Below are 25,388 nucleotides of genomic sequence, written 5' to 3'. Positions count from 1 at the left end.
GTCCCGTCTTGTCCCGTCCCGTCTTGTCCCGTCCCGTCTTGTCCCGTCCCGTCTTGTCCCGTCCCGTCTTGTCCCGTCCCGTCCCGTCTTGTCTTGTCTTGCCCTGTCCCGTCCCGTCCCGTCCCGTCTTGTCCCGTCCCGTCCCGTCTTGTCTTGTCTTGCCCTGTCCCGTCCCGTCCCGATTCCCGTCTTGTCCCGATTTCCCGTCTTGTCCCGATTTCCCGTCTTGTCCCGATTTCCCGTCTTGTCCCGATTTCCCGTCTTGTCCCGATTTCCCATCTTGTCCCGATTCCCGTCTTGTCCCGATTCCCGTCTTGTCCCGATTCCCGTCTTGTCCCGATTCCCGTCTTGTCCCGATTCCCGTCTTGTCCCGATTCCCGTCTTGTCCCGATTCCCGTCTCGTCCCGATTCCTGTCTTGTCCTGTCCTTGCCTTGCCCTGTCCTTGCCTTGCCCTGTCCTTGCCTTGCCCTGTCCTTGCCTTGTCCTTGTCTTGCCCTGTCTGTCTTAAAAAAAAATATTTGATAATAATCTTGCACTACTCACACTAGCTTCTGTGGATTTTTTAGACTCCTGCTTCCTACCTTTTTAGGAAGAGGTCACAGTACTTTTCTTAAAGCCTCTTTGCTGAGCTTTCAGAACAGAAACCGCAAAACCTCCCAAGTTTTTGAGCGGTTTTGCATTTTGAGCAGGATTTGGCGTTTGTGCACATACCATTAGGGCTTGTAGAGATGATCGTATTGTCAGTTCCAGTGATATCTATTAAGAAAAACGGATCGCACTCAGTCCAATGTTATTCAGTGGGGCAGAGCAGATGAATGATTTGTTTTCGCTGACCGACTCAGCGTGTGGAAAAAAAAAAATCGCAGCAAGTATGATTTGCCATCATTCAAATCTATGGGTCCATAAAAAAAAATTATATTGCAGATAGATGACATCAATTTTCACAGACTGACATAACCGAGAAGATGGAGGAACTTTTTTCATCTTCCCAGCTGCAAGAACTGAGCGTACGGTCTGATCAGTATAATCAAACCTTCTTCTTTTTTTTTTTTTTTTTTTCAGTCCAAATCGGACTGAGAAAAAAATGGCAGCATGCTGCTTTATTGCGAGTTTCTCACACCATTTTTCTCAATGATTTCCTATGGAAGCATGTTTAAAGAAGGATCACACACGCGCAGCAGCATTCCAATTTGCGAGTGTGGCAGTAACTTCGCTCATTCATTATTCAACAGATGAATGTGACATCACATTTCCAATGGTTAATTATCTGACACATGTGTAATCAAATTAATATTGTTAAGATGTTGTAGGAAACATGCATCTCAATCGTATCACACACGCGAGTCAAATCATTAAATTATTCAAAACAAGCATCGCACTTGCGTTGCACTCTGACCTAACCTGAACTAAAATCAGCAGAGTTTTTTCCAGCCTAGTCGGACCGATTTTACACGCATAAGTGTGTTTCCAGCCATAAATGTAGGCTTCATTCGGATGTCAGTTTGTTGCATTCGAGCGCTTTGTGATTTTCTTGAGTAGCACTTATACCTGTGATAGAGCATGGGATCCTTCACGTCAGTGATTTTCTGCAGACCGAGAGGTCCATAGAAAACCGCAGAAGCATGTACGATATTTATCAGAGCGCCAAAATTAGCACAGCAAATACGCCCTACATGAACATAGCCTTAAGGCCCCGTTACACGCAACGACGTATCTAACGATATATCGCCGGGGTCACGGATTCCGTGACGCACATCCGGCATCGTTAGCGACGTTGTTGCGTGTGACACCAACGAACGGCCGTTAACTATCAAAAATACTCACCTTATCGTTGATCGTTGACACGTCGTTCATTTTCAAAAAATCGTTGCTATTGCAGGACGCAAGTTGTTCGTCGTTCCTGCAGCAGCACACATCGCTACGTGTGACACCGCAGGAACGAGGCACAACACCGTACCTGCGGCCGCCCACAATGCGGAAGGAAGTAGGTGAGCGGGATATTCTGGCCTATCATCTCCTCCCCTCCGCTTCTATTGGGCAGCCGCTTAGTGACGCCGCACTAATCGCCCCCTTAGAAAGGAGATGGTTCGCCGGCAACAGCGACATCGCTAGGCAGGTAAGTCCCGTGTGATGGCTCCAAACGATATTGTGTGTCACGGGCAGCGATTTTGCCAGTGACGCACAATCTAAGGGGGCGGGTGCTTTCACCAGCGATATCGCTGCGTGTAAAGCCTCCTTTAGACCTCTACTGATTTTTATTTTTATTTTTTTTTTTTTTTTTGATTGTTATGTATTGACATTTTTTTGATGCAAGATATTGGAATCACCATGACTTCACAAAGCACTTATCTGTATAATAATAGAAAGCTTTATACTAGTAGAATTAAATGCATCTTTAAAAAGGCAGATGCTAAACCCCAATAACTGCAGATGTGTTCAGAACACGACATATACTATTCCTGTAGTAGTAGATGCAGTGGTTTCAAGGTCTACCTGTAAGCCCGGGGTAATCAGATTAAACAATGGGTTTAGCTTCATCCTCATTACTTACCTGGAAGATCTGTAACTCCTCCTTGAGGTCTTTTAAATGGACACTTCTTTATAAGTAGATTGCATGTCGTAGCCATGGTTATTTATATGAAGTAAAAGCCGCACACCAAATTCAGAGAAATATGGACAAGCATAACTGCTTTATAATACACAAGGAATGAAAAATACAATTAACCATATGACAAAATTGAAATGTGACATTGCATAACTGCTGATGATTATTTGAAAAAATTAGCTAATGTATTGATCAATTCATTACTGCCCCATAACCACTTCACGGTAATCTCTTATTTATGGGTTGTACCACTAGTTAATAGGTGTATAGCACAAAAAGCATAAATCCCTAACTAAAATATAATATTTATTAATACTATTAAAATTGCATAACCACAGTATTTTTCAATAAAACAAACCGGTGCACAGCAGAGAGAGGGAAAATCAATCCCTACCATGTCCCCTCCCTCCTGTGCCCTACCTAGCCACGGAGGTTGGCACCCTAATATTACGATATGGCGCCCCCACTCACCGACGGCTATCCCTGTAAACCCCTACAACCAAAGATAAAGTGCAATGCGCATAAACATAAAGTGATAACGTGCGATACCTGAATTCACAAATACCTTCTAGAATTTCAGGAGGTAACCAGTGTTCTCAATGAGAACCTATAGCAGGGACAATATAGATACCACTATCTTAATTCTGCCTCATGCCTCTCATGCCTCGACGCGTTTCCCCAACCTTGGTCCATCAGGAGGAGGAGTCAGTTAGTGGGGCTAGATACATCAAAGAGCAGCCACCATGCTGCCAGATTTTCATGATGCTAGTGTCATGAAAATCTGGCAGCATGGTGGCTGTTTTTGTATGTATCTAGCCACATTAACTGAGGCAAAAATTAAGATAAGTGCTACTTATTTATGGGGTCCCTAACCAAATGTTTCCTCTATATACGGTTGAAACCTGCTGTGTATGGGAAGCAAGGGACCTGGCTATATAGGAAGTTGAATAATCATGGCTAAAGGGCGGGACTGGGTTCTCAGACAGAAAAAACTGCATAACCATCAAAAAGACTGCTGGAACACCATTGTAAATGTGAACCGGGTGCTAGCCAAAAAATACACAATCTATATTCAATTTCCTATATAGCCAGGTCCCTTGCGTCCCATACACAAGCAGGTTTTAACCGTATATAGAGGTAACATTTGGTTAGGGACGCCATAAATAAGAGATTACCGTGAAGTGGTTATTGGGCATTAATGAATTGATCAATACATTAGCTAAATATCTTTTTTTTTTTTTTAAAATAATCCTCAGCAGTTATGCAATGTCACATTTCAGTTTTTCAATTTTTCATATGGCTAGTTGTATTTTTCATTCCTTATGTATTATAAAGCAGTTATGCTTGTCCATATTTCTCTGAGTTTGGTGTGCAGCTTTCACTTCATATTGATTGTGTTTATTTTGGCTAGCACGCTGTTCACATTTACAGTGGTGTTCCAGCAGTCTTTTTTGATTGTAGCCATGGTTGTCACGGGCAGTATCGCAGCCCGAGGCCTTCTTTGTCCAGATGGTGCTATACAGGAGTTAGCCCTTATATAATAAAACATTAAAGGGAATCTCTCAGGTGATATTGTAGTGCAATGCTAATGTTAGCTTAAGGAGACCTTTCAGGATGAGTTTGTTTTATTGCTCTACCTTATCCAGTTATCCTGCTGTAAGCTCCATAGAATTCAGTTTCTCCCTCACCCTAGTTAAGTGTATGTAAACACAATTTGCATAATCACTGCTCCCCCCCCCCTCCCTCCCACATCTCAGTGCATTCACTATCACTACTGGAGAGGTGGGAGGGAGTATAAGTGGGGGCAGCAGTGCAAATTCAGTTCAGATATTTTTTATTACTGTAAGGCCCCCTTCACTCGTCAGTGATTCTGGTACATATGTGCTTTTTATTTTTATGCGTACCAGAATCACTGACATACGCAGACCCATTATAATCAATGGGTCTGTGCACACATCAGTGATTTTTCACTGAATGTGTTTCCGTGCAGCGTACACCCGTGGCCGTGTTTCTGCAAGTCAGTTTTTTTCTGGCACCACTGATGACCCACGGACCACACTATGGTGTGATCTGTGTGTGATCAGTGAAACACGCACCAGAAAATCATGGACATATTAAATATTAAATATTTTCAACTTACCTTGCCTGCGATTCGCTCTGCAGCCTCAGCTCTTGGCAGCTCCTGCCCGGCTCATGAATATTCATGAGAGCAGGAATAGCCGACCAGGAAGTAGCTGCTGAGAGCGGTGGGCGGACGCTGCAAGCCGAGGAGTTCAGCACCATGGACAGCAGGAACGAAGGCAGGTGAGTAATGTCCATATGCAATCACGGATTGCACATGGACAACCCATGTGTGCCGTGAATCACGGAACACGGAGGGACATGTGCGTGTTTTACATGTCAGTGAAGAACGTCTGTGTTTTTCACTTACGTATGAAACGGGCCTTACCAGCACTGAGAGGTGAGTGGGTGAAGCAGGGCATATGCACTTTGTATTTACATATGCTTGACTAGTTACTACATCACACTGAATTCTATGGAACTTACAACAAGATAACAGGATAAGGTAGAGCTATAAAAGTTACTGATTCTGAAAGGTCTCCTTAATCCCTATTAAAACATTAGCACTGAGCTACAAACTCACCTGACAGATTCCCTTTAAAAACTTTATCCTTCCACACCTTTTTGTCTCCCATCATCATACTGTAGATCATCACGTTGTTAGTTTATCGAGACATTGGGTGGATGTAGGAGACTATGCACTGGGTGTACCATTGCCAAACAGCATGGAAGCCACCATTAAATATCAGATCATTGACCGCTTGTAAGATTAAGGGGTACTTAGCACGTTGCGACACCGCAGGTGCGATGTCGGTGGGGTCAAATCGAAAGTGACGAACATCCGGCGTCACTGTCGACATCGCAGTATATGAATCCTTTTACATACGATTAACGAGCACAAAAGCGTCGTTATCGTATGATCGGTGTAGGGTCCGACATTTCCATAATTTTGCAGCAACGACGGTACGATGTTGTTCCTCGTTCCAGCAGGCAGCACACATCGCTGTGTGTGAAGCCGCAGGAACAAGGAACATCTCCTACCTGCGTCCCGCCTGCAATGAGGAAGGAAGGAGGTGGGCGGGATGTTTACGTCCCGTTCATCTCCGCCCCTCCGCTTCTATTGGCCGCCTGCCGCGTGACGTCGCTGTGACGCCGCACGACCCGCCCCTTTAGGAAGGAGGCGGGTTGCTGGCCAGAGCGATGTCGCAGGGCAGGTGAGTCCATGTGAAGCTGCCGTAGCGATAATGTTCGCTACGGCAGCAATCACAAGATATCGCTGCTGCGACGGGGGCGGGGACTATCGCGCTCGACATCGCAGCATCTGCTTGTGATGTTGCAGCGTGCAAAGTGCCCCTAAGACTAGGTTAATACATCCTCTGACAGCCATTGTTTTTTACTTAGAGCATACCTGACTTTTCACATAAATATAAATGTATGGTATTGCTGCCCTCTTTTCTAACAAAAAATGGCTTTATGGGCACATACTAGATAAATATGTTAAGGAATTATCACGATTTTCATACTTCGTAAATTTCGAGTGGGTGATTCCTTTTCATCAGCATTTTGCCAGCACTATGTGTGATGGATCTTCCGTTCCCCCACCTCCCAGCATCCACTGCTCCTGGTATTGGCCTCTTCTCTTGATCTGAAGCCCACCACTCTTACCTGTGTGCAGTTTGTCTCTCTGCCCCTGCTCTTCTAAGATGCCAATTAATTTCGGAGTCTCTTCTGCTGGAAACGGATTGCACTTGACAGCAGGAGTGAACAGTAAAATAGACAGAGCGAAAAAAACAGATCCTGAACTGTCCGAGTTTTTTCTGACCCATAGACTCGTGCAGCTTGTGTGTGTTTTTTTTTTTTTTTTTTTTTCCCTTTTCCCTAAATTGTGGCTTTAATCAAAAACAGACATCTTTTGCTTTTTCATTTTTTTTTTTTCTTGCACACCTCATTGTCTGCTGTGAACAGCCCCATAGACTATGAGTGCGTAGCCTATCCGTGAAAAACATGGATAGAACTGAAAAATGTGAATAATGGATGTTTGAATCAACCAATAGACAATGCAGCATGGAGTGGGTTTTATTTAAATCTCCACAGTATGGAGAGATTACACAGCAACTATAGTCTCGTGGAGGGCAGAGAAAATGGGCGGCAGTTAAGATGGAAAGTTTAGTATTGTAGTATAGTATTAGAGCTATGCTGATCCATGACAGCAAGTCAACACAGCAGTAGCCTGGATACACACAGACCTCGTAGGAATTTACCGTGGGAACCACCAGCTCTGACCTCAGGTGAACTCGCTGCCGAACTGCTCTGCCCGCCGTGTCACGCAATCCGGTAGCAAGTTCATCTGCTGTCACAGTTGGCGGGTCAGACAGAGGGTGCCTTAGGAACCACCAGCTATGACCTCAGGTGAACTCGCTGCCCAGCTGCTCTGCGGTCATGCCGATCAGTCCGATAGTTCAGCAATCCGGCAGCGAGTATACCTGCGGTCACAGTTGGTGGCTCACACAGCTTTGTGTGGCAACCACCAGCTTTGAATTTTGGTGACCTCCCTGATGTCACCGCATCTGACAGCTGGGGGCTCTCCCACTACCCTCAGTGTGTTCCGGAGGCTGCAGTTACTGGTGACGTTTTCCTAATGTCACTGCTCACCGCAACCTCTGGATATAGAAGAGCCTGAGTATTGTCTCGAGACATCGTTGTAGGTTACGTCAGACCATCGGGGGTGTTTTTGGGGTTAATGAGCAGGGGAAAGAGTGTCTGTGTTTTTTATTTCAAATAAATGATTTTTCTGTGTTTTGTATTTATTACAAGTTTATTAATGGGGGTGTCCCCGAGACACCTTCCCATTACTATCCTAGAGCTTGATGGCAGCACGGAGTTTTGACAAATCAATCACAGTTATCATCAACCCCATATATATACCCCAATTGCACCAGGGCAATAGCGATGAGCTGGGTAAAGGGTCAGCATTGGTGCATCTAATGTATTTTAAAAAAAACAACTTTGAATCCTCTCTATTTTTTATAAGCAGCCAAGGTAAAGCAGATAGCTGGGGGTTGCAGCCCGTAGTTGTCTGTTTTACCTGCAAAATAGGTGGGAGCCCACGTCATTTCTGTTTTAATTATTATTATTTTCTTCATGTGTTGCACCTGCCAATCACAGCCATGCCAATGTGATGGGGCCGGAAGTTCCAGCACCAGAAAAGCTTGCTGATTGGCTCCACTGCAGCCTTTCAACAAGCTTTATTCAGATGACCAACCCAAACAAAAAACGGACGTACAGGTAATAGCCTGTGTTCGGGTCCGAGATTTGGGTCCGTGATTATTATACTATTATTACTACTATTTTTACTACCAATATTTCTACCATCATTAATGCCATTATTGTGAGTGCTGTTATTTCTACTGTTATTCCTCCTCTGGGGGATTAGGTTTAGTTACTTGTACATTTGTTGCTCCGATCCTTTTTAATCTCGGGCATTTCACCCATTTCCTTTCAGACGTCGCTGGCCATGCGGTTTGCCCAGGAATCATTCGGAAAACAGTACAAGCAAACAGTGGGGCTGGATTTCTTTATGAAAAGGATAACGCTGCCAGGTAAGGAGGTTCTGTTATTTGGGTCAGGACCCTCTTACCCTGATGTCTTGTAGTTTTAGAATCCAGATTTCTTCAGCTCCCCCCCACTACATCCATCATGTAGCAGGGAGATATCGGTGCGTCACTGGCCACTGTCGTGTTCGGTGTTATCGGAGCATGCTTGACTGCTGTCGTGTTCGGTGTTATCTGAGCATCATTTACTGCTGTTGCGTTCGGTATTAGTGGAGCGTCGCTGGCCGCTGTTGTATTCGGTGTTATCGGAGCGTCACTTACTGCTGTCGTGTTCGGTGTTATCGGAGCGTCACTTACTGCTGTCGTGTTCGGTGTTATCTGAGCGTTGCTAGCCGCTGTCGTGTTCGGTGTTATCGGAGCGTCGCTGGCTGCAGTTGTGTTCGCTGTTATCGGAGCGTTGCTAGCCGCTGTCGTGTTCGGTGTTATCGGAGCGTCGCTGGCTGCTGTTTTGTTCGGTGTTATCTGAGCGTTGCTAGCCGCTGTCGTGTTCGGTGTTATCGGAGCGTCGCTGGCTGCTGTTTTGTTCGGTGTTATCGGAGCGTTGCTAGCCGCTGTCGTGTTCGGTGTTATCGGAGCGTCGCTGGCTGCAGTTGTGTTCGGTGTTATCAGAGCGTCGCTGGCTGCTGGTTCGGTGTTATCGGAGCGTTGCTAGCCGCTCTCGTGTTCGGTGTTATCGGAGCGTCACTTACTGCTGTTTTGTTCGGTGTTATCGGAGCGTCGCTGGCTGCTGGTTCGGTGTTATCGGAGTGTCACTTACTGCAGTTGTGTTATCGGAGCGTTGCTAGCCGCTGTCGTGTTCGGTGTTATCGGAGCGTTGCTAGCCGCTGTCGTGTTCTGTGTTATCGGAGCGTCGCTGGCTGCAGTTGTGTTCGGTGTTATCGGAGCGTCGCTGGCTGCAGTTGTGTTCGGTGTTATCGGAGCGTTGCTAGCCGCTGTCGTGTTCGGTGTTATCGGAGCGTTGCTAGCCGCTGTCGTGTTCGGTGTTATCGCAGCGTCACTTGCTGCTGTCGTGTTCGGTGTTATCGGAGCGTCACTTACTGCTGTCGTGTTCGGTGTTATCGGAGCGTCACTTAATGGTGTTGTGTTCGGTGTTATCGGAGCGTCACTTACTGCTGTTGTGTTCGGTGTTATCGGAGCGTCGCTGGCTGCTGTTTTGTTCGGTGTTATCGGAGCGTTGCTAGCCGCTGTCGTGTTCGGTGTTATCGGAACGTTGCTAGCCGCTGTCGTGTTCGGTGTTATCGCAGCGTCACTTGCTGCTGTCGTGTTCGGTGTTATCGGAGCGTCACTTACTGCTGTCGTGTTCGGTGTTATCGGAGCGTCACTTAATGCTGTTGTGTTCGGTGTTATCGGAGCGTCACTTACTGCTGTCGTGTTCGGTGTTATCGGAGCGTCGCTGGCTGCTGTTTTGTTCGGTGTTATCGGAGCGTTGCTAGCCGCTGTCGTGTTCGGTGTTATCGGAACGTTGCTAGCCGCTGTCGTGTTCGGTGTTATCGCAGCGTCACTTGCTGCTGTCGTGTTCGGTGTTATCGGAGCGTCGCTGGCTGCAGTTGTGTTTGGTGTTATCGGAGCGTCGCTGGCTGCAGTTGTGTTCGGTGTTATCGGAGCGTTGCTAGCCGCTGTCGTGTTCGGTGTTATCGCAGCGTCACTTGCTGCTGTTGTGTTCGGTGTTATCGCAGCGTCACTTGCTGCTGTTGTGTTCGGTGTTATCGGAGCGTTGCTAGCCGCTGTCGTGTTCGGTGTTATCGGAGCGTTGCTAGCCGCTGTCGTGTTCGGTGTTATCGCAGCGTCACTTGCTGCTGTCGTGTTCGGTGTTATCGCAGCGTCACTTGCTGCTGTCGTGTTCGGTGTTATCGCAGCGTCACTTGCTGCTGTCGTGTTCGGTGTTATCGCAGCGTCACTTGCTGCTGTCGTGTTCGGTGTTATCGCAGCGTCACTTGCTGCTGTCGTGTTCGGTGTTATCGCAGCGTCACTTGCTGCTGTCGTGTTCGGTGTTATCGGAGCGTCACTTGCTGCTGTTGTGTTCGGTGTTATCGCAGCGTCACTTGCTGCTGTCGTGTTCGGTGTTATCGCAGCGTCACTTGCTGCTGTCCTGTTCAGTGTTATCGGGGCGTCGCTGGCTCCTGTCATGTTTGGGATTATCGGGACGCAGCGTTTCTAACCTTTGGCACATGAAGTTTATTGGCCGCCCTGCACAACACTCGACTTTCTCTTTACAATAATACCTACATCATTTTTTATGGCAAAATCCGGTGTTTCTGAGAAACAAAGCATAATGTTATTAATGGAAACGACTAATCTTATACGTGTTAAAAAAAAAAAAAAAAGTATAATCTCGCTATGTAACCACCGAGTCCTAATATGTGAATGCTGTTTTATGCAAGGCAGCATGAAATTGCTGGCATTTAATAGACCACTAAAATTTACTGTCCCAAGACGCTCATAAAAATACAGTTTGAGCATTCAAGATGTTTCAGTTCATGGTGCAAAGGATCCATTTAGATGCTTGTTGCACCACATTGCATGGAAAAAAGGGGGATTGCTGAGGCCAGTTAACCATTTTATTGCCAGAATGGCTTAGACCGCACACAGTAAGGGCTCATTCAGACCTCCGTTTTTCTTCTACGAGTGCTCTCCATGTTTTGGCACTGGTCCCTGATAGTCTGTGGGGCGGTTCGCATGTCCGATATTGATCCCATTGTTAGTTCAAAATTCCAGTAAACCGTATAGATGTGGTGGATTGCCTCCTAGTGTATGTCTCGTTGGTATTTTGTTAGACTTTTACATTTATATTTCTCAGCCTAAAATGAGTATCTCCATGTAGAAGACCTCCCAACTAATCTAAGGGGTACTTTGCACGTTGCGACATCGCACCTGCGATATCGTCGGGGTCAAATCGAAAGTGACGCATATCCGACGCCGGTAACTATGTCGCAACGTGTAAAGCCTAGATGCACCGAGAAACTATCCCAAAAGCGTCGTAAATCAGTGATCTGTGTAGCATCGGTTATTTCCATAATGTGGGATTGACCGCTGTTACGATGTTGTTCCTCGTTCCTGCAGCAGCACACATCGCTGTGTATGAAGCCGCAGGAGCGAGGAACATCTCCTTACCTGCCTCCACCGGCTATGCGGAAGAGGTGGGTGGGATGTTTACATCTCGCTCATCTCCGACCCTCCGCTTCTATTGGCCGCCTGCCGTGTGACGTCGCTGTGACTCCACACGACCCTCCCCCTTAGGAAGGAGGCGGGTCGCCGGCCAGAGCGATGTCGCAGGGCAGGTGAGTGCATGTGAAGCTGCCGTAGCGATAATGTTCGCTACGACAGCTATCACAAGATATCGCATCTGCGACGGGGGCGGGGACTATCACGCTCGGCATCGCTACCATTGGCTAGCAATAGCGCAGCGTGCAAAGTACCTCTAACTGTTGTATAAGAGCAAAGATGCTGTTTCTGACTGTCATTTTGTCCGTAGGTACTCCGTAGCTGTAATTCTGCAATCTGTCCTGGTCCTGCCGCACTTAGGAGTCCTCTTTAGAATTTCCCCAAGTTTAGGAGTCCAGTGTATGCAAATAGCTCTTGATGTGTGGACCTACTGAGCTAAAATACGATTATTCAACAAGAGGGCAGCAAAGAGCAGCTGATTAGTCAGGGATTGCACTATAATTGCATTAACTGCATGAAAAGCTTCTGGGGACTATTTTGGTATCAAAATCTAATTTTTAGAATATTTTTCTTGTCCTTGGTACCAGAATACGGCTAAGTTGCCGAAATTAATCTTGCATAAAGGCTAAGCTCTAAAAGTGCCCATACGCATTAGTTTATTGTCAACCAAAGCCCCCCGTCGTCTTATGTGTTTGGAGGTCCCCAAACCCCCTCTGATAGCAGGAATAGCTGTTCGCTGAGGGTCACAGATATCCATCTTCTATGGTCACTTTAGAGGTGCTGCCTTCTACTTTAGGGTACGTGCCCACAATCAGGACCCGCTGCGTCTTGGACACGGCAGGTCCTGACCTGTGAGAACGCGAATCTCCTCCGCAAGAGACCACAGCTGGTCATGCCCACGGCAGTCCTCGCTGTGTTCTCCCTGCGAAGAAAACTTGTGGCTCCGTAGCAAACAACTGACATGCTGCGGCTCAAGAAACCGCACCAAAAGGCAGTTTTTGCTATGGGGAAAACAAGCACAGTGGGCAGGACATTTCTATAAATCCCATCCACTGTGCTTGTACTGTACAATGCAGCGTTTTGGACACAGTTAAAACACTCTGCATCTAAAACGCTGCAAAAACTGATTGTGGGCACCCAGCCTTACTCAGTTTGAAAATGGGCCCAGGTTTGTCTTACCTTAAAAAAAATATCCAAACTTATTCGCCTACCAAACGTTCTTCGCTCCCCTTTATGGCTGCCAATACCCGGTCTCTTTGCATCTTCTTCTCCTGGTGGCAGTTGTCTGGTGACCACTGCAGCCAATTAGAGCCACTGATTGGCTGCATTGGCCATTCTTTGTTGTGGCTTAAAAGGAACTTGACCGCTGTAGCCTGTCAGCAGCTGTCAATTGACTGCAGCAGTGTGGTCACCTGAGATTCCCCTCTGGAAGAAGAAGCCACGAGATCAGTGTGGGGGAGGGGGGAGAAGAGGGAGAGAGAGAGAGAAAATAAAATAAAAATAGTGCCGAATCCGGATCGTGCACCCGGAACCCCGCGTCCGGGTCTGACTCGGATCTGATGCTCAAACCGCGCAGATCCGTTTTTTTTCCGGTCCGGGTCCGCTCAACAATAATCACAACTAACATAGGCCAACCCCCTACCTGTGAACAACTTTCTTTTGTGCTCCCCAGCTATTTATGTGCTTGACCCTGGGCTCGTGTTTCCAGGACGATGTAGATTGGAATAGATTGAATTGGAATTTCAGTATTGTAATTGGACTATGGGCTAATTGGGCAAGTACCTCTTTACACTAAATGGGAAATATTATGCCCATTCTAACCATTTGCTAACCCTTTGACGCTCAGTGTCCCAGGAACTAAGGTGCCATGTGTAACACTTTTCAATGCAGACCCCAGCATATACAGTTAGGTCCAGAAATATTTAGACAGTGACACAATTTTGGCGAGTTGGGCTCTGCATGCCACCACATTGGATTTGAAATGAAACCTCTACAACAGAATTCAAGTGCAGATTGTAACGTTTAATTTGAAGGTTTGAACAAAAATATCTGATAGAAATTGTAGGAATTGTACACATTTCTTTACAAACACTCCACATTTTAGGAGGTCAAAAGTAATTGGACAAATAAACCAAACCCAAACTAAATATTTGTATTTTCAATATTTTGTTGCGAATCCTTTGGAGGCAATCACTGCCTTAAGTCTGGAACCCATGGACATCACCAAACGCTGGGTTTCCTCCTTCTTAATGCTTTGCCAGGCCTTTACAGCCGCAGCCTTCAGGTCTTGCTTGTTTGTGGGTCTTTCCGTCTTATGTCTGGATTTGAGCAAGTGAAATGCATGCTCAATTGGGTTAAGATCTAGTGATTGACTTGGCCATTGCAGAATGTTCCACTTTTTTGCACTCATGAACTCCTGGGTAGCTTTGGCTGTATGCTTGGGGTCATTGTCCATCTGTACTATGAAGCGCCGTCCGATCAACTTTGCGGCATTTGGCTGAATCTGGGCTGAAAGTATATCCCGGTACACTTCAGAATTCATCCGGCTACTCTTGTCTGCTGTTATGTCATCAATAAACACAAGTGACCCAGTGCCATTGAAAGCCATGCATGCCCATGCCATCACGTTGCCTCCACCATGTTTTACAGAGGATGTGGTGTGCCTTGGATCATGTGCCGTTCCCTTTCTTCTCCAAACTTTTTTTCTTCCCATCATTCTGGTACAGGTTGATCTTTGTCTCATCTGTCCATAGAATACTTTTCCAGAACTGAGCTGGCTTCATGAGGTGTTTTTCAGCAAATTTAACTCTGGCCTGTCTATTTTTGGAATTGATGAATGGTTTGCATCTAGATGTGAACCCTTTGTATTTACTTTCATGGAGTCTTCTCTTTACTGTTGACTTAGAGACAGATACACCTACTTCACTGAGAGTGTTCTGGACTTCAGTTGATGTTGTGAACGGGTTCTTCTTCACCAAAGAAAGTATGCGGCGATCATACACCACTGTTGTCATCCGTGGACGCCCAGGCCTTTTTGAGTTCCCAAGCTCACCAGTCAATTCCTTTTTTCTCAGAATGTACCCGACTGTTGATTTTGCTACTCCAAGCATGTCTGCTATCTCTCTGATGGATTTTTTCTTTTTTCTTCGGCGCTCCATTGGGAGACCCAGACGATTGGTGTATAGCTACTGCCTCCGGAGGCCACACAAAGCATTACACTAAAAAGTGTAAGGCCCCTCCCCTTCTGGCTATACACCCCCCGTGGGATCACGGGCTGATCAGTTTTCAAGCTTTGTGCGAAGGAGGTCAGACATCCACGCATAGCTCCACTGTTTTTAGTCAGCAGCAGCTGCTGACTATGTCGGATGGAAGAAAAGTGGGCCCATATGGGGCCCCCAGCATGCTCCCTTCTCACCCCACTTTTGTCGGGTGTTTGTTAAGGTTGAGGTACCCATTGCGGGTACGGAGGCTGGAGCCCACATGCTGTTTTCCTTCCCCATCCCCCCTCAGGGCTCTGGGCGAAGTGGGATCTTACAGGTCTCCAGGCACTGAGACCGGGCTCCATCCACAGACCCAGAGAACCTGCTGGATATGGAGCTGAGTATCGTCAGGGACAGGCCCTGCTACATTAAGGTACTCTGTGTCCCCGGGCAAGCGCGCACACACACACCAGCATTGCTGGGAGTGTTAGTGCGCCGGGGGCAACAGCGCGGAGCGCTCGTGCTATTATTCACTACAGCTTTGCTGAGTGACTTTATGTATTGGGAACTGCCGCGCCGGCCGCTGCTGGGTGTTTTTTACATTGTGGCGCGGCTGGGACTTGTGGTGCGCCGGGGACTTCCGCGCTGGCCGTGCACATGGACGGCCGCGCTTATTACTCGAGTCCCCGGCTTTGCGGCCTAGTTTTCGTTTCGTTCCCGCCTCCAGCCCTGCCAGTCAGGGGAGAGGCGGGACGCTGTACAGACAGTCAGCGCCGAGGGCTGGAGTCTGCTTTGCATTCTCCAGCCCCCTTCACTGGACACAGTGGGACGCCAGTTTCCCGCTCTTGTCTGGGGCACGCCCACGGCCCGCCCCTCGTCACACGAGCTGGAGAAGGACGCCGGCAGCCATTCCTGCACGCAGTCCGAGCTGGGGAACGGAGACATGCTCTGGGCAACCACTCACAGGGCTCTGGCGACCACACACCCGCGTTATAGGCGGGCGGTAAGCAGCACCTGAAGTGCTGACCCCACTAAATACCGAAGTGTCCATTTGTATTTTATGCTTGTATGCTATACACTGCACTGTAGGTCGCTATCTTTGGCTATATGCCCTCCTAGATGGCGAGATAACAGCAGCAAAAAAGCAAGGGTGCTAAGGCACAGGTTTTCTAGGCTGCTTGTATTGCATGTGCTGAAGTGTTCATTTGTACTTATGCTTGTATGCTATACATTGCACTGTACGGTCGCTACTCTTGGCTATATTCTCCTAGAGGGCTGGACAACAGCAGCAAAAAAGCATGGGTGCCAAGGCACAGGCTTTATAGGCTGCTTGTATTGCATGTGCTGAAGTGTTCATTTGTACTTATGCTTGTATGCTATACATTGCACTGTACGGTCGCTACTCTTGGCTATATTCTCCTAGATGGCTGGACAACAGCAGCAAAAAAGCAAGGGTGCCAAGGCACAGGCTTTCTATGCTGCTTGTATTGCATGTGCTGAAGTGTTTATGCTTGTATGCTATACATTGCATAGATGGCTAGAATACAGCAGCAAAAAAGCAACACAGGCTTTCTATGCTGCTTTTCCTGCATGTGATACTGTTCCACCGGCAGGTTCCACTGACCCCCATTGTGTGCAATGCTCCCCTGTAGCACTTGGTCAGCCGGGGTCTCTACTAGAGGTGGCCAAAGGAACCACCTGTGAACCCTGTCCAGGGACAGGGACGGAGTTGCAGTTTCGGCTGATAGATTGTCATGGGATAGAGACTTTGCAGTCCAGACAGGCCATGGGCAATCTTGATTAATGCTCCCTGGCCACCCTCATTTGGAACATAATCAGTGCTCCGGGGGGGTCCCAGGCATTCCAGGGTGAAGGCTCTGACACGGACGGCAGTCCCAGACAGCCTAAGCTAGCTCGCTGGGTGCGGCACTCGGCTTCATCACTGGTCAAGGTCCCAGCAGGAGGACTCTCTGTATGATGAGGCAGACGTAGCTGATCAGGGCTTTGGTCCTGACACCGCTCTCAATCCGGATACACCGGATGGTGACGCCATAGTGAATGATCTTATAGCGTCCATCAATGGAATGTTGGATATTTCTCCCTCAGCTCCCCCAGTGGAGGAGTCAGCTTCACAGCAGGAGAAATCCTTTTTCAGTATCTCATGCGTATATTGAGTACTTTTCTGGCCACGCTGACTTCAGAGAAGCAGTTCAGAAACACCACGCTTACCAGATAAGCGTTTTCTCCAAACGTATTAAGGATACACGTTATCCCTTCCCCCTGACGTGGTAAAGCGCTGGACCCAGGGTCCAAAGGTGGATCCCCCAATCTCCAGGCTTGCGGCTAGATCCATAGTTGCAGTGGAGATGGGACTTCACTTAAAGATGCCATTGACAGACAGATGGACCTCTGGTTGAAATCTGTCTGTGAAGCTATCAGCGTGTCGGTTGCTCCGGCATTCGCAGCCGTATGGGCACTCTAAGCTATTTCAGCTGGTCTTGTGCAGCTGGTCTTGAGCACATGTACATCTGTGCCGCAGGTGGTGTCCTTAACCTCGCAATGTCTGCATTGCGACTTACCCTAGTAATGCTGTCCTGGGGGGACAGTCGAGGTTTCGGTCCTTCCCAGGCTCGGGCAGGTCCCAATTGTCCTCGTCCAAAAGGGCTCAAGGCTCAGAGGGGCTCAGATTCCGGCCGGGCTCAATCACGCCCAAAGAAGGCAGCAGGAGGAACCGCTACCAAGGCGGTCTCCTCATGACTTTCAGCTCTCTCTCTCCGCATCCGCGGTTGGTGGCAGACTCTCCCGCTTGGCGACATTTAGCTGCCACAGGTCACAGACCGGTGGGTGAGAGACATTGTGTCTCACGTGTACAGGATAGAGCTCTGTTCTCGTCCTCCGGCTCGATTCTTCAGAACTCCCCCCCCCCCCCACCGAGCCGATGCTCTTCTGCAGGCAGAAGGAGTGGTAATCCCTGTTCCTCTTTAGGAACAAGACACGGTTTTTTCCTCCAATCTGATTGGGGTGCCAAGAAAGGGTGGCTCTTTCCGTTCCGTTCTGGACCTAAAACTGCTCACCAAGCACGTGAAGGCCAGGCGGTTCCGGATGTAACCCTCCGCTCCGTCATTGCCTCAATGTCTCAAGGAGATTTCCTAGCATCAATAGACATCAGGATGCTTATCTCCACGTGCCGATTGCTCCAGAGCACCAGCGTTTGCTACGTTTCGTTATTGAAGACGAGCATCTTCAGTGCGTAGCCCTGCCCTTTGGTCTGGCGACAGCCCTACGGGTTTTCACCAAGTTCAGGGCAGCAGTGGGAGCAGTCCTGCACTCTCAGGGTCACTCTGTGATCCTTACTGGGACGATCCACTTGTCAAGGCACCCTCTCAAGAGGCATGCCAACACAGCCTGAACGTGGCGCTGGAGACTCTCCAGAGTTTCGGGTGGATCATCAACTTTTCAAGGTTACATCGGGCACCGACCCAATCGCTGACATATCTGGGCATGGAGTTTCACACTCCCTCAGCGATAGTGAAGCTTCCGCTGGACAAGCAGCGTTCACTACAGACGGGGGTGCAGTCTCTCCTTCAAGGCCAGTCACACCCCTTAAGACGCCTCATGCAGAGGCAGTCACTTTCGCGCAGTTTCATCTGCGTCCACTTCACTGGGACATGCTTTGCCAATGGGTTGGGGAGTCGACGTCCCTAGACAGGAACGTTTCCCTTCTCAGACGGTCAAGGACTCTCTTCAGAGGAGTCCATCCTTCAGATCAATGTTCTGGAAATCTGGGCAGTGTATCTTGCCCTGCAAGCCTTCCAGCAGTGGCTGGAAGGAAAACAGATCCGAATTCAGTCGGACAATTCCACAGCGGTGGCAGACATCGCCCACCAAGGCGGAACACGCATCGCCAAGCCTACCAGGCAATCCGGCGGATTCTGATGTGGGTGGGGGACAGAGCATCCACCATATCCGCAGTTCACATCCCGGGCGTAGAAAATTGGGAAGCAGACTTCCTCAGTCGCCTGGGCATGGACGCAGGGGAATGGCCTCTGCACCCAGAATGGTGTCAGGAAATCTGTAGCCGCTGGGGGATGCCGGACGTCGACCTAATGGCGTCTCGGCACAACAACAAGGTCCCGATTTTCATGGCGCGGTCTCACGAGCAAAGAGCTCTGGCGGCAGGCGCCCTAGTTCAGGATTGGTCGCAGTTCCAGCTACCCTATGTGTTTCCACCTCTGGCACTGTTGCCCAGAGTGCTACGCAAGCTCAGCTCCGCTTGCCGCCGCGCCATCCTCGTCGTCCCAGACTGGCCGAGGAGGTCGTGGTTCCCGGATCTGTGGCATCTCACGGTCGGCCAACCGTGGGCACTCTCAGACCGGCCAGACTTACTGTCCCAAGGGCCGTTTTTTCCACTGAATTCTACCGCCCTGATCCTGACTGTGTGGCCATCGAGTCCGAGATCCTAGCGTCTTCAGGATTATCTCAAGACGTCATTGCCACCATGAGACGGGCTAGGAAGCCGACGTCTGCCAAGATCTACCACAAGACGTGGAAGTTATTCTTATCTTGGTGCTCTGCTTAGGGAGTGTCTCCCTGGCCATTTGCATTGTCTCCTTTTTCCTCCCTTCCTGCATCTGGATTGGGAAAAGGTTTGTCGCTTGGCTCCCTTAAAGGACAAGTCGCAGCGCTGTCGGTATTCTTTCAGAAGCGCCTAGTACGACTTCCTCAGGTACGCACGTTCCTGCAGGGGGGTTATCACATTGTCCCTCCGTACAAGAGGCCGTTAGACCCATGGGATCTGCACAGGGTATTAATTGCTCTCCAGGAGCCGCCCTTCGAGCCTCTGAGGGATGTTTTCACTTTCTCGACTTTCACAGAAAGATGCCTTTCTGGTAGTGGTCACGTCTCTTCGGAGAGTGTCCGAACTAGCAGCGCGGTCATCCAAAGCTCCCTTCCTGTTGTTCACCAAGATAAGGTAGTGCTGCGTCCGATCCCAGAGTTTCTCCCTAAGGTGGTATCCCCTTTTTATCACAATCAGGATATCTCCTTACCTTCCTTTTATCCATTTCATCGATATGTAATGGCTTTGCATTGTTGGATCTGGTGTAGAGCACCCAGAATCTACATTCCCGCACGGCGCCCCTGCGCCGCTCGGATGCACTCTTTGTCCTTGTCACTGGTCAGCGCAAGGGATCGCAGGCTGCAAAATCCACCCTGGCTCGATGGATCAAGGAACCAATCCTTGAAGCCTACCGTTCTACTGGGCTTCCGGTTCCATCAGGGCTGAAGGCCCATTCTACCAGAGCCGTGGGTGCGTCCTGGGCATTACGGCACCAGGCTACGGCTCAGCAGGTGTGCCAGGCGGCTACCTGGGCGAGTCTGCACACCTTCACCAAGCGTTATCAGGTGCATGCCTACGCTTAGGCGGATGCCAGCCTAAGTAGAAGAGTCCTGCAGGCGGCGGTTGCCTCCATGTAGGGAAGGGCTGTTTTTACAGTCCAAACTTGAGGTATTAATTTACCCACCCAAGGACTGCTTTTGGACGTCCCAATCGTCTGGGTCTCCCAATGGAGCGCCGAAGAAGAAGGGAATTTTGTTACTTACCGTAAATTCCTTTTCTTCTAGCTCCAATTGGGAGACCCAGCACCCGCCCCTGTTCCTTCGGGATTTTTGGTTGTTCGGGTACACATGTTGTTCATGTTGAATGGTTTCAGTTCTCCGATGTTCCTTCGGATTGAATGGTTTAACCAGTTATTGGCTTTCCTCCTTCTTGCTTTTGCACTAAAACTGATCAGCCCGTGATCCCACGGGGGGTGTATAGCCAGAAGGGGAGGGGCCTTACACTTTTTAGTGTAATGCTTTGTGTGGCCTCCGGAGGCAGTAGCTATACACCAATCGTCTGGGTCTCCCAATTGGAGCTAGAAGAAAAGGAATTTACGGTAAGTAACAAAATTCCCTTCTTTTCAGCCTCAGGATGTTCTGCTTCACCTCAATTGAGAGTTCCTTAGACCGCATGTTGTCTGGTCACAGCAACAGCTTCCAAATGCAAAACCACATACCTGTAATCAACCCCAGACCTTTTAACTACTTCATTGATTACAGGTTAACGAGGGAGACGCCTTCAGAGTTAATTGCAGCCCTTAGAGTCCCTTGTGCAATTACTTTTGGTCCCTTGAAAAAGAGGAGGCTATGCATTACAGAGCTATGATTCCTAAACCCTTTCTCCGATTTGGATGTGAAAACTCTCATATTGCAGCTGGGAGTGTGCACTTTCAGCCCATATTATATATATAATTGTATTTCTGAACATGTTTTTGTAAACAGCTAAAATAACAAAACTTGTGGCACTGTCCCAATATTTCTGGACCTAACTGCATACAGATCACAGAAGCTGACGATATGCCAGAACCTACAAAGGGAGTACAAACTGGCCCCATATCTAGAAAAAATAGCAAACCCTGGCGAGCGACTAATCCTGAGCCGGTACCGACTGACCTCCCACAGTCTACTCATTGAATCTGGGCCGCACCAAGAGAGCTACAACCAGAGAGCAGACTGGGTCAACAGTGTCCCCAGGAGGCCGTGGAGGATGAAGCCCACTTCTTGCTGAGGTGCCCCAAATACTCTGCAGTAAGGGACTCTCACTTCAGGAAACTGTCTTATCTCCTCCCAGACTTCAACTCCATGGAGGTAGAAGAGAAACTGGATACTACTGGGGAAAGAAGGAAATGCAGTGGCCAGAGCAGCACAATATGTCAGTGCCTGCCACAGACTAAGAGGAGCCTGATGTATCATGAACTTCTATACCCCACCCTGGATGAGCCTCCACACCCCACCCTGGAGGAGTCTCTGTACCCAACACTGGATGAGTCCCTATCCCCGTCCCCACTTTTACCACTTGGTTTGGCAATGCCAACATGTACTTGGTCCTGTCAATAAAGCTATTTTGAATTGAATTGAATATACCAGTTTTGATGCCCTGTCCACACCAGGAGGTCTTGTTTCACAAGTTATAAATAATCCCATATGTTCAGAGTTGGGGGTGGATGTTCTCTCTAGAGACCAGAGAGATGTCTTATGAATTTTAATTTCTCTCTCTGTACATAGGTGCATAGAGGCGGCACATGATAGAACACGGATGTCAGTATGGCGGCACTACAACCCACCAGATATCTCTATTCACCATGAGCATGCGGACTTATTATATAAATGCTATCTACACTATCAGGCGACCAGAAGATTTGTGATTACTACTTTGGATCTGAATTAACCTGTTAGGTAAAGAAAATGTATTTTTAGATTGAGGATTATGACGTGAATCACCAGTGAGACACCACCGTCTCCTATCTAGGTCTGGAAAAGAAAGTGATTACCACACCTCAGAAAGTACCATCCTTGAGGTACGGAAGGAGGGTTCTGCTTTGTTTGCTGCCATTTCCGCTATTACACACCCCTCATTTCAACGAACAACCTGCGTCCTGCAACAGCAACGATAATCGGGAAAGGAACGACGTGTCAACGATCAACGATTAGGTAAGTAATTTTGATCGTTAACGGTCGTTTGTGCGTTTCACACACAACAACATCGCTAATGAGGCTTGATGTGCATCACGAATTCCGTGACCCCCAATGACATCTCGTTAGCGATATCGTTGCGTGTAAAGCCCGCTTTAGTCTATGGCACCTTGCAATAACAGTTCTCCGTAATGGGGGATCTCCAAATCTGAAGGTTTCCGGAGCACCCGCAAACTAAGAAATGTGATTTTCTATATCAGACCCTTCAACATTTATATCATTTATTAAAAAAATTCTAATAAATAAAAATTGAGTTCGTTTGTCCAAGGACATGGTCTTGTCTGGGAAATGTGATTCACATGGGGACAAGGAAAATCTAACTCCCTGAATGTTTCCAATATTGAGGGTCCTCTCCATAGTGATCTGGTCATCGTGTTTCGTTGATCTAATGGATCTGGTCATTTAGCGATTTATGTTCTAGCGTTTCCTAGAAACCGAGAGAGAACGTAGTTTACAAAGTAAACATATGGCAGAGAGCGGGCATCATGCCACCGGCTAAACCAGGCTGACATTTGCGAAAACTGTAAAGCTCCGGCTGCAAGTGGAAGAAAGTAGAAAACATCCTTTTTTGAAGTATAGAGAATCCTTTCTTTTTGGAGCGGCCTTCATGTACTTGGGGTTAATGCAGCTGTTAATCATCCGCCTGCTCCGAATGTTGTTTACCTGTAGACATTACCATAGACTCAGAATAAATCAGGCAGAACCGGACACATACACGCTATGTACGTGTTATATACCGGATGCTGATTTCCACAATTTCTCATTTTACATCTCGATTTCTCATTTTTTAGATTTTTTTTTTTTTTTTTGGCAATGATTGCATTTGATGCAGAGTAGGTGTCCATGCCTCATGTTACAGGACGCCATGAGCAAGTTCCAGGATGTATACATGCAGTGGGTGATGTGCCCCTTCTTGGGCAGGATTGCAGAAACCTTGGCTCATTTGTTTTCATTATTGCAGTTCCGCAGGGTGAAAATTCTGTTATTTGACTCTGTACGGCTGTTTTTTGCTTGGGAGAAGTGAAGTATATAGTGTACCAACCCTTCAAAAAGACGTTCGTATCTCCACTCCAATAGGGAATACTTCAGTCATCCCTGAAAATTTAATTAAAGGAAGCACGGTACTTCTGAAAAAGACGGGTGCTCTGGTGGGGTCCAACTCCGTAAAGATGCAATAAAATAGAACCAGGCACTCCGATGTGGAAAAATGAAAGGACTTTATTGTTGACAGCAAACAGTCCAACGTTTCGGTCACATTGACCTTTATCATCCTTTGATGAAGGTCAATAAATTGACCGAAACGTTGAACTGTTTGCTGTCAACAATAAGAATTGTTTGCTGTCAACAATAAAGTCCTTTCATTTTTCCACATTGAAGTGCCTGGTTCTATTTTATTGTACCCCTGAAAATTTAGACAGTTGACATTTTTTTTTCTCGTGGTCTGTGACTTTTGCAGTCATCAATGTGCCACTTTAATTTACCTTTCACTTTTCATTCTTTTTATTCCATAGGCTTGCTGTCCTCTAACATTACTTACCCAATCACTCTGCCCATTCTAACCATTTGCTAACCCTTTGAAGCTCCGTGTCCCAGGGACTGAGGTCCCATATTTAATGGGAACCTGTCACCAGATTTTGGCCTTCTAAACCAATACTAGCACCTTAATCAGCGCCTGTGCTGCATTCTATAAAGGTGCAAATTCTCCCCTCACTCCCCCAGCAGACCCCCAAATACCTTTCTAAAATCTCCCGCCATGTATGCTAATCATTGGGTCTAGTCCAATGGGTGTCCTATTTTTCAGCCCTTGTCCCTCCTTTTGTCGCTGATCGCCATTCTCCTTTGATGATGGATGTGGATGACTCCTCCACATAGCCAGGCCAAATCTCGTGCCTGCACATAGACATTGCCGACTCGTGCAGGCACACTTCGCTCTGCCCTATTGTGGGCAGAGCCGAAAACATTTGTGCACTTGCGCGAGCCGGCAAGTTCTCTGCGCAGGCGTGACATTTTGCTTGGCGATGTGGATGACATCACCGGCATCATCAGTGTAGGCAGGCAAAATCTCACGCTTGCGCAGAGACAGTGCCAGTTACCAATGTTTTTGGGTCTTCCTGGCACGAGCTGTCAATGTCTCTGCACAGGCGCAAGATTTTGCCCCGCTACATGGATGGCGCCGAAGGCATCATCCGTGTCAATCATCAAAGGAGGATGACGGTCAGGGCTCAAAGGAGGGACAAGGGCTGCAAAATAGGACGCCCATCGGATTGGACCCAACGATTGGCATACATGACAGGAGATTTTATGAAACTATTTATGGGGTCTACAGGGGGAGTCAGGGGACAACATGCACCTTTTATACAATGTAGCACAGGTTCTAGTTTTGGTTTAGAACTCAAGAATCTGCTGACAGGTCCCTTTAACACTTTTCAAAGCAGACCCCAGACCTTGTGTCTGTTTCTCAGCAGACATACCAGTTTTAATTACCTGGCCACACTAGGAGGTCTTTGTTGATGTAGCTGCAGATGAGACTACAGCATGTGACCACCACAGCCAATCACTAGGCTCAGCACTGCTACACTGTCAAGCACGACATCACCGTTGAGCCCAGTGATTGGCTACAGTGGTCATGTGCTTTAGTCATGACGTCCCCGCCTCAGCCATGGGAACAAAGACTGGGGGCAGAGGCAGAGAGACATCGCTTTTCCTATAGCTGATAAAGGAGCAAGCCTATATAAAAAAAAATATTGAAATTGAAGAAAAACCTAATTAGTATTGAAATTCAATTAAAGGGCTTGTCCAATAATTTTGCATTTGGGCTTCTTTAAAAAAAAAATAAAAAAATTGTGCACCGTTTGGCTTTTAGCGAATCTTGATTTCTCCATACATTCAACTTTGATGTGGTCTGCGGACATAAATGAGCTGAGAGTAGCTTAGAAAAAGATAATGAAAGAAGACAAACTCCCCCCAATTCACCGTCATAACGAGCTCACTGACAGATTTTCAGTTAACCCATTCTGCAGAGTAATAGTGCAACGCACAGATATAGAAAGCAAACGGTTCAACATTTTTGATAGGACACACTGCAAAAATATTTTTTAGCCCCAATTACCGTAAATGCATTTTATGTAAAAAATAAAATAAAATCAAATAAAATGTCTCCAGAAGTGGAAACTCTT

General features: G+C 47.7%; 1 protein-coding gene across 1 annotated transcript in view; it reads left to right on the top strand.

Moving 5' to 3' along the window:
- Positions 1-25,388, top strand: part of RAB28 (RAB28, member RAS oncogene family) — a 175,809-nt gene that overhangs the window by 16,438 nt on the left and 133,983 nt on the right. The window contains exon 2 of the mRNA XM_075333507.1: positions 8,170-8,266. Coding sequence (XP_075189622.1) covers positions 8,170-8,266 — 97 coding nt within the window. The remainder of the gene's footprint in view (positions 1-8,169; positions 8,267-25,388) is intronic.

Source organism: Anomaloglossus baeobatrachus, chromosome 1 (assembly GCF_048569485.1).
Source record: "Anomaloglossus baeobatrachus isolate aAnoBae1 chromosome 1, aAnoBae1.hap1, whole genome shotgun sequence".
In the NCBI taxonomy this organism is placed as follows: domain Eukaryota; kingdom Metazoa; phylum Chordata; class Amphibia; order Anura; family Aromobatidae; genus Anomaloglossus; species Anomaloglossus baeobatrachus.
This window is presented reverse-complemented; position numbering and strand designations above follow the sequence as displayed.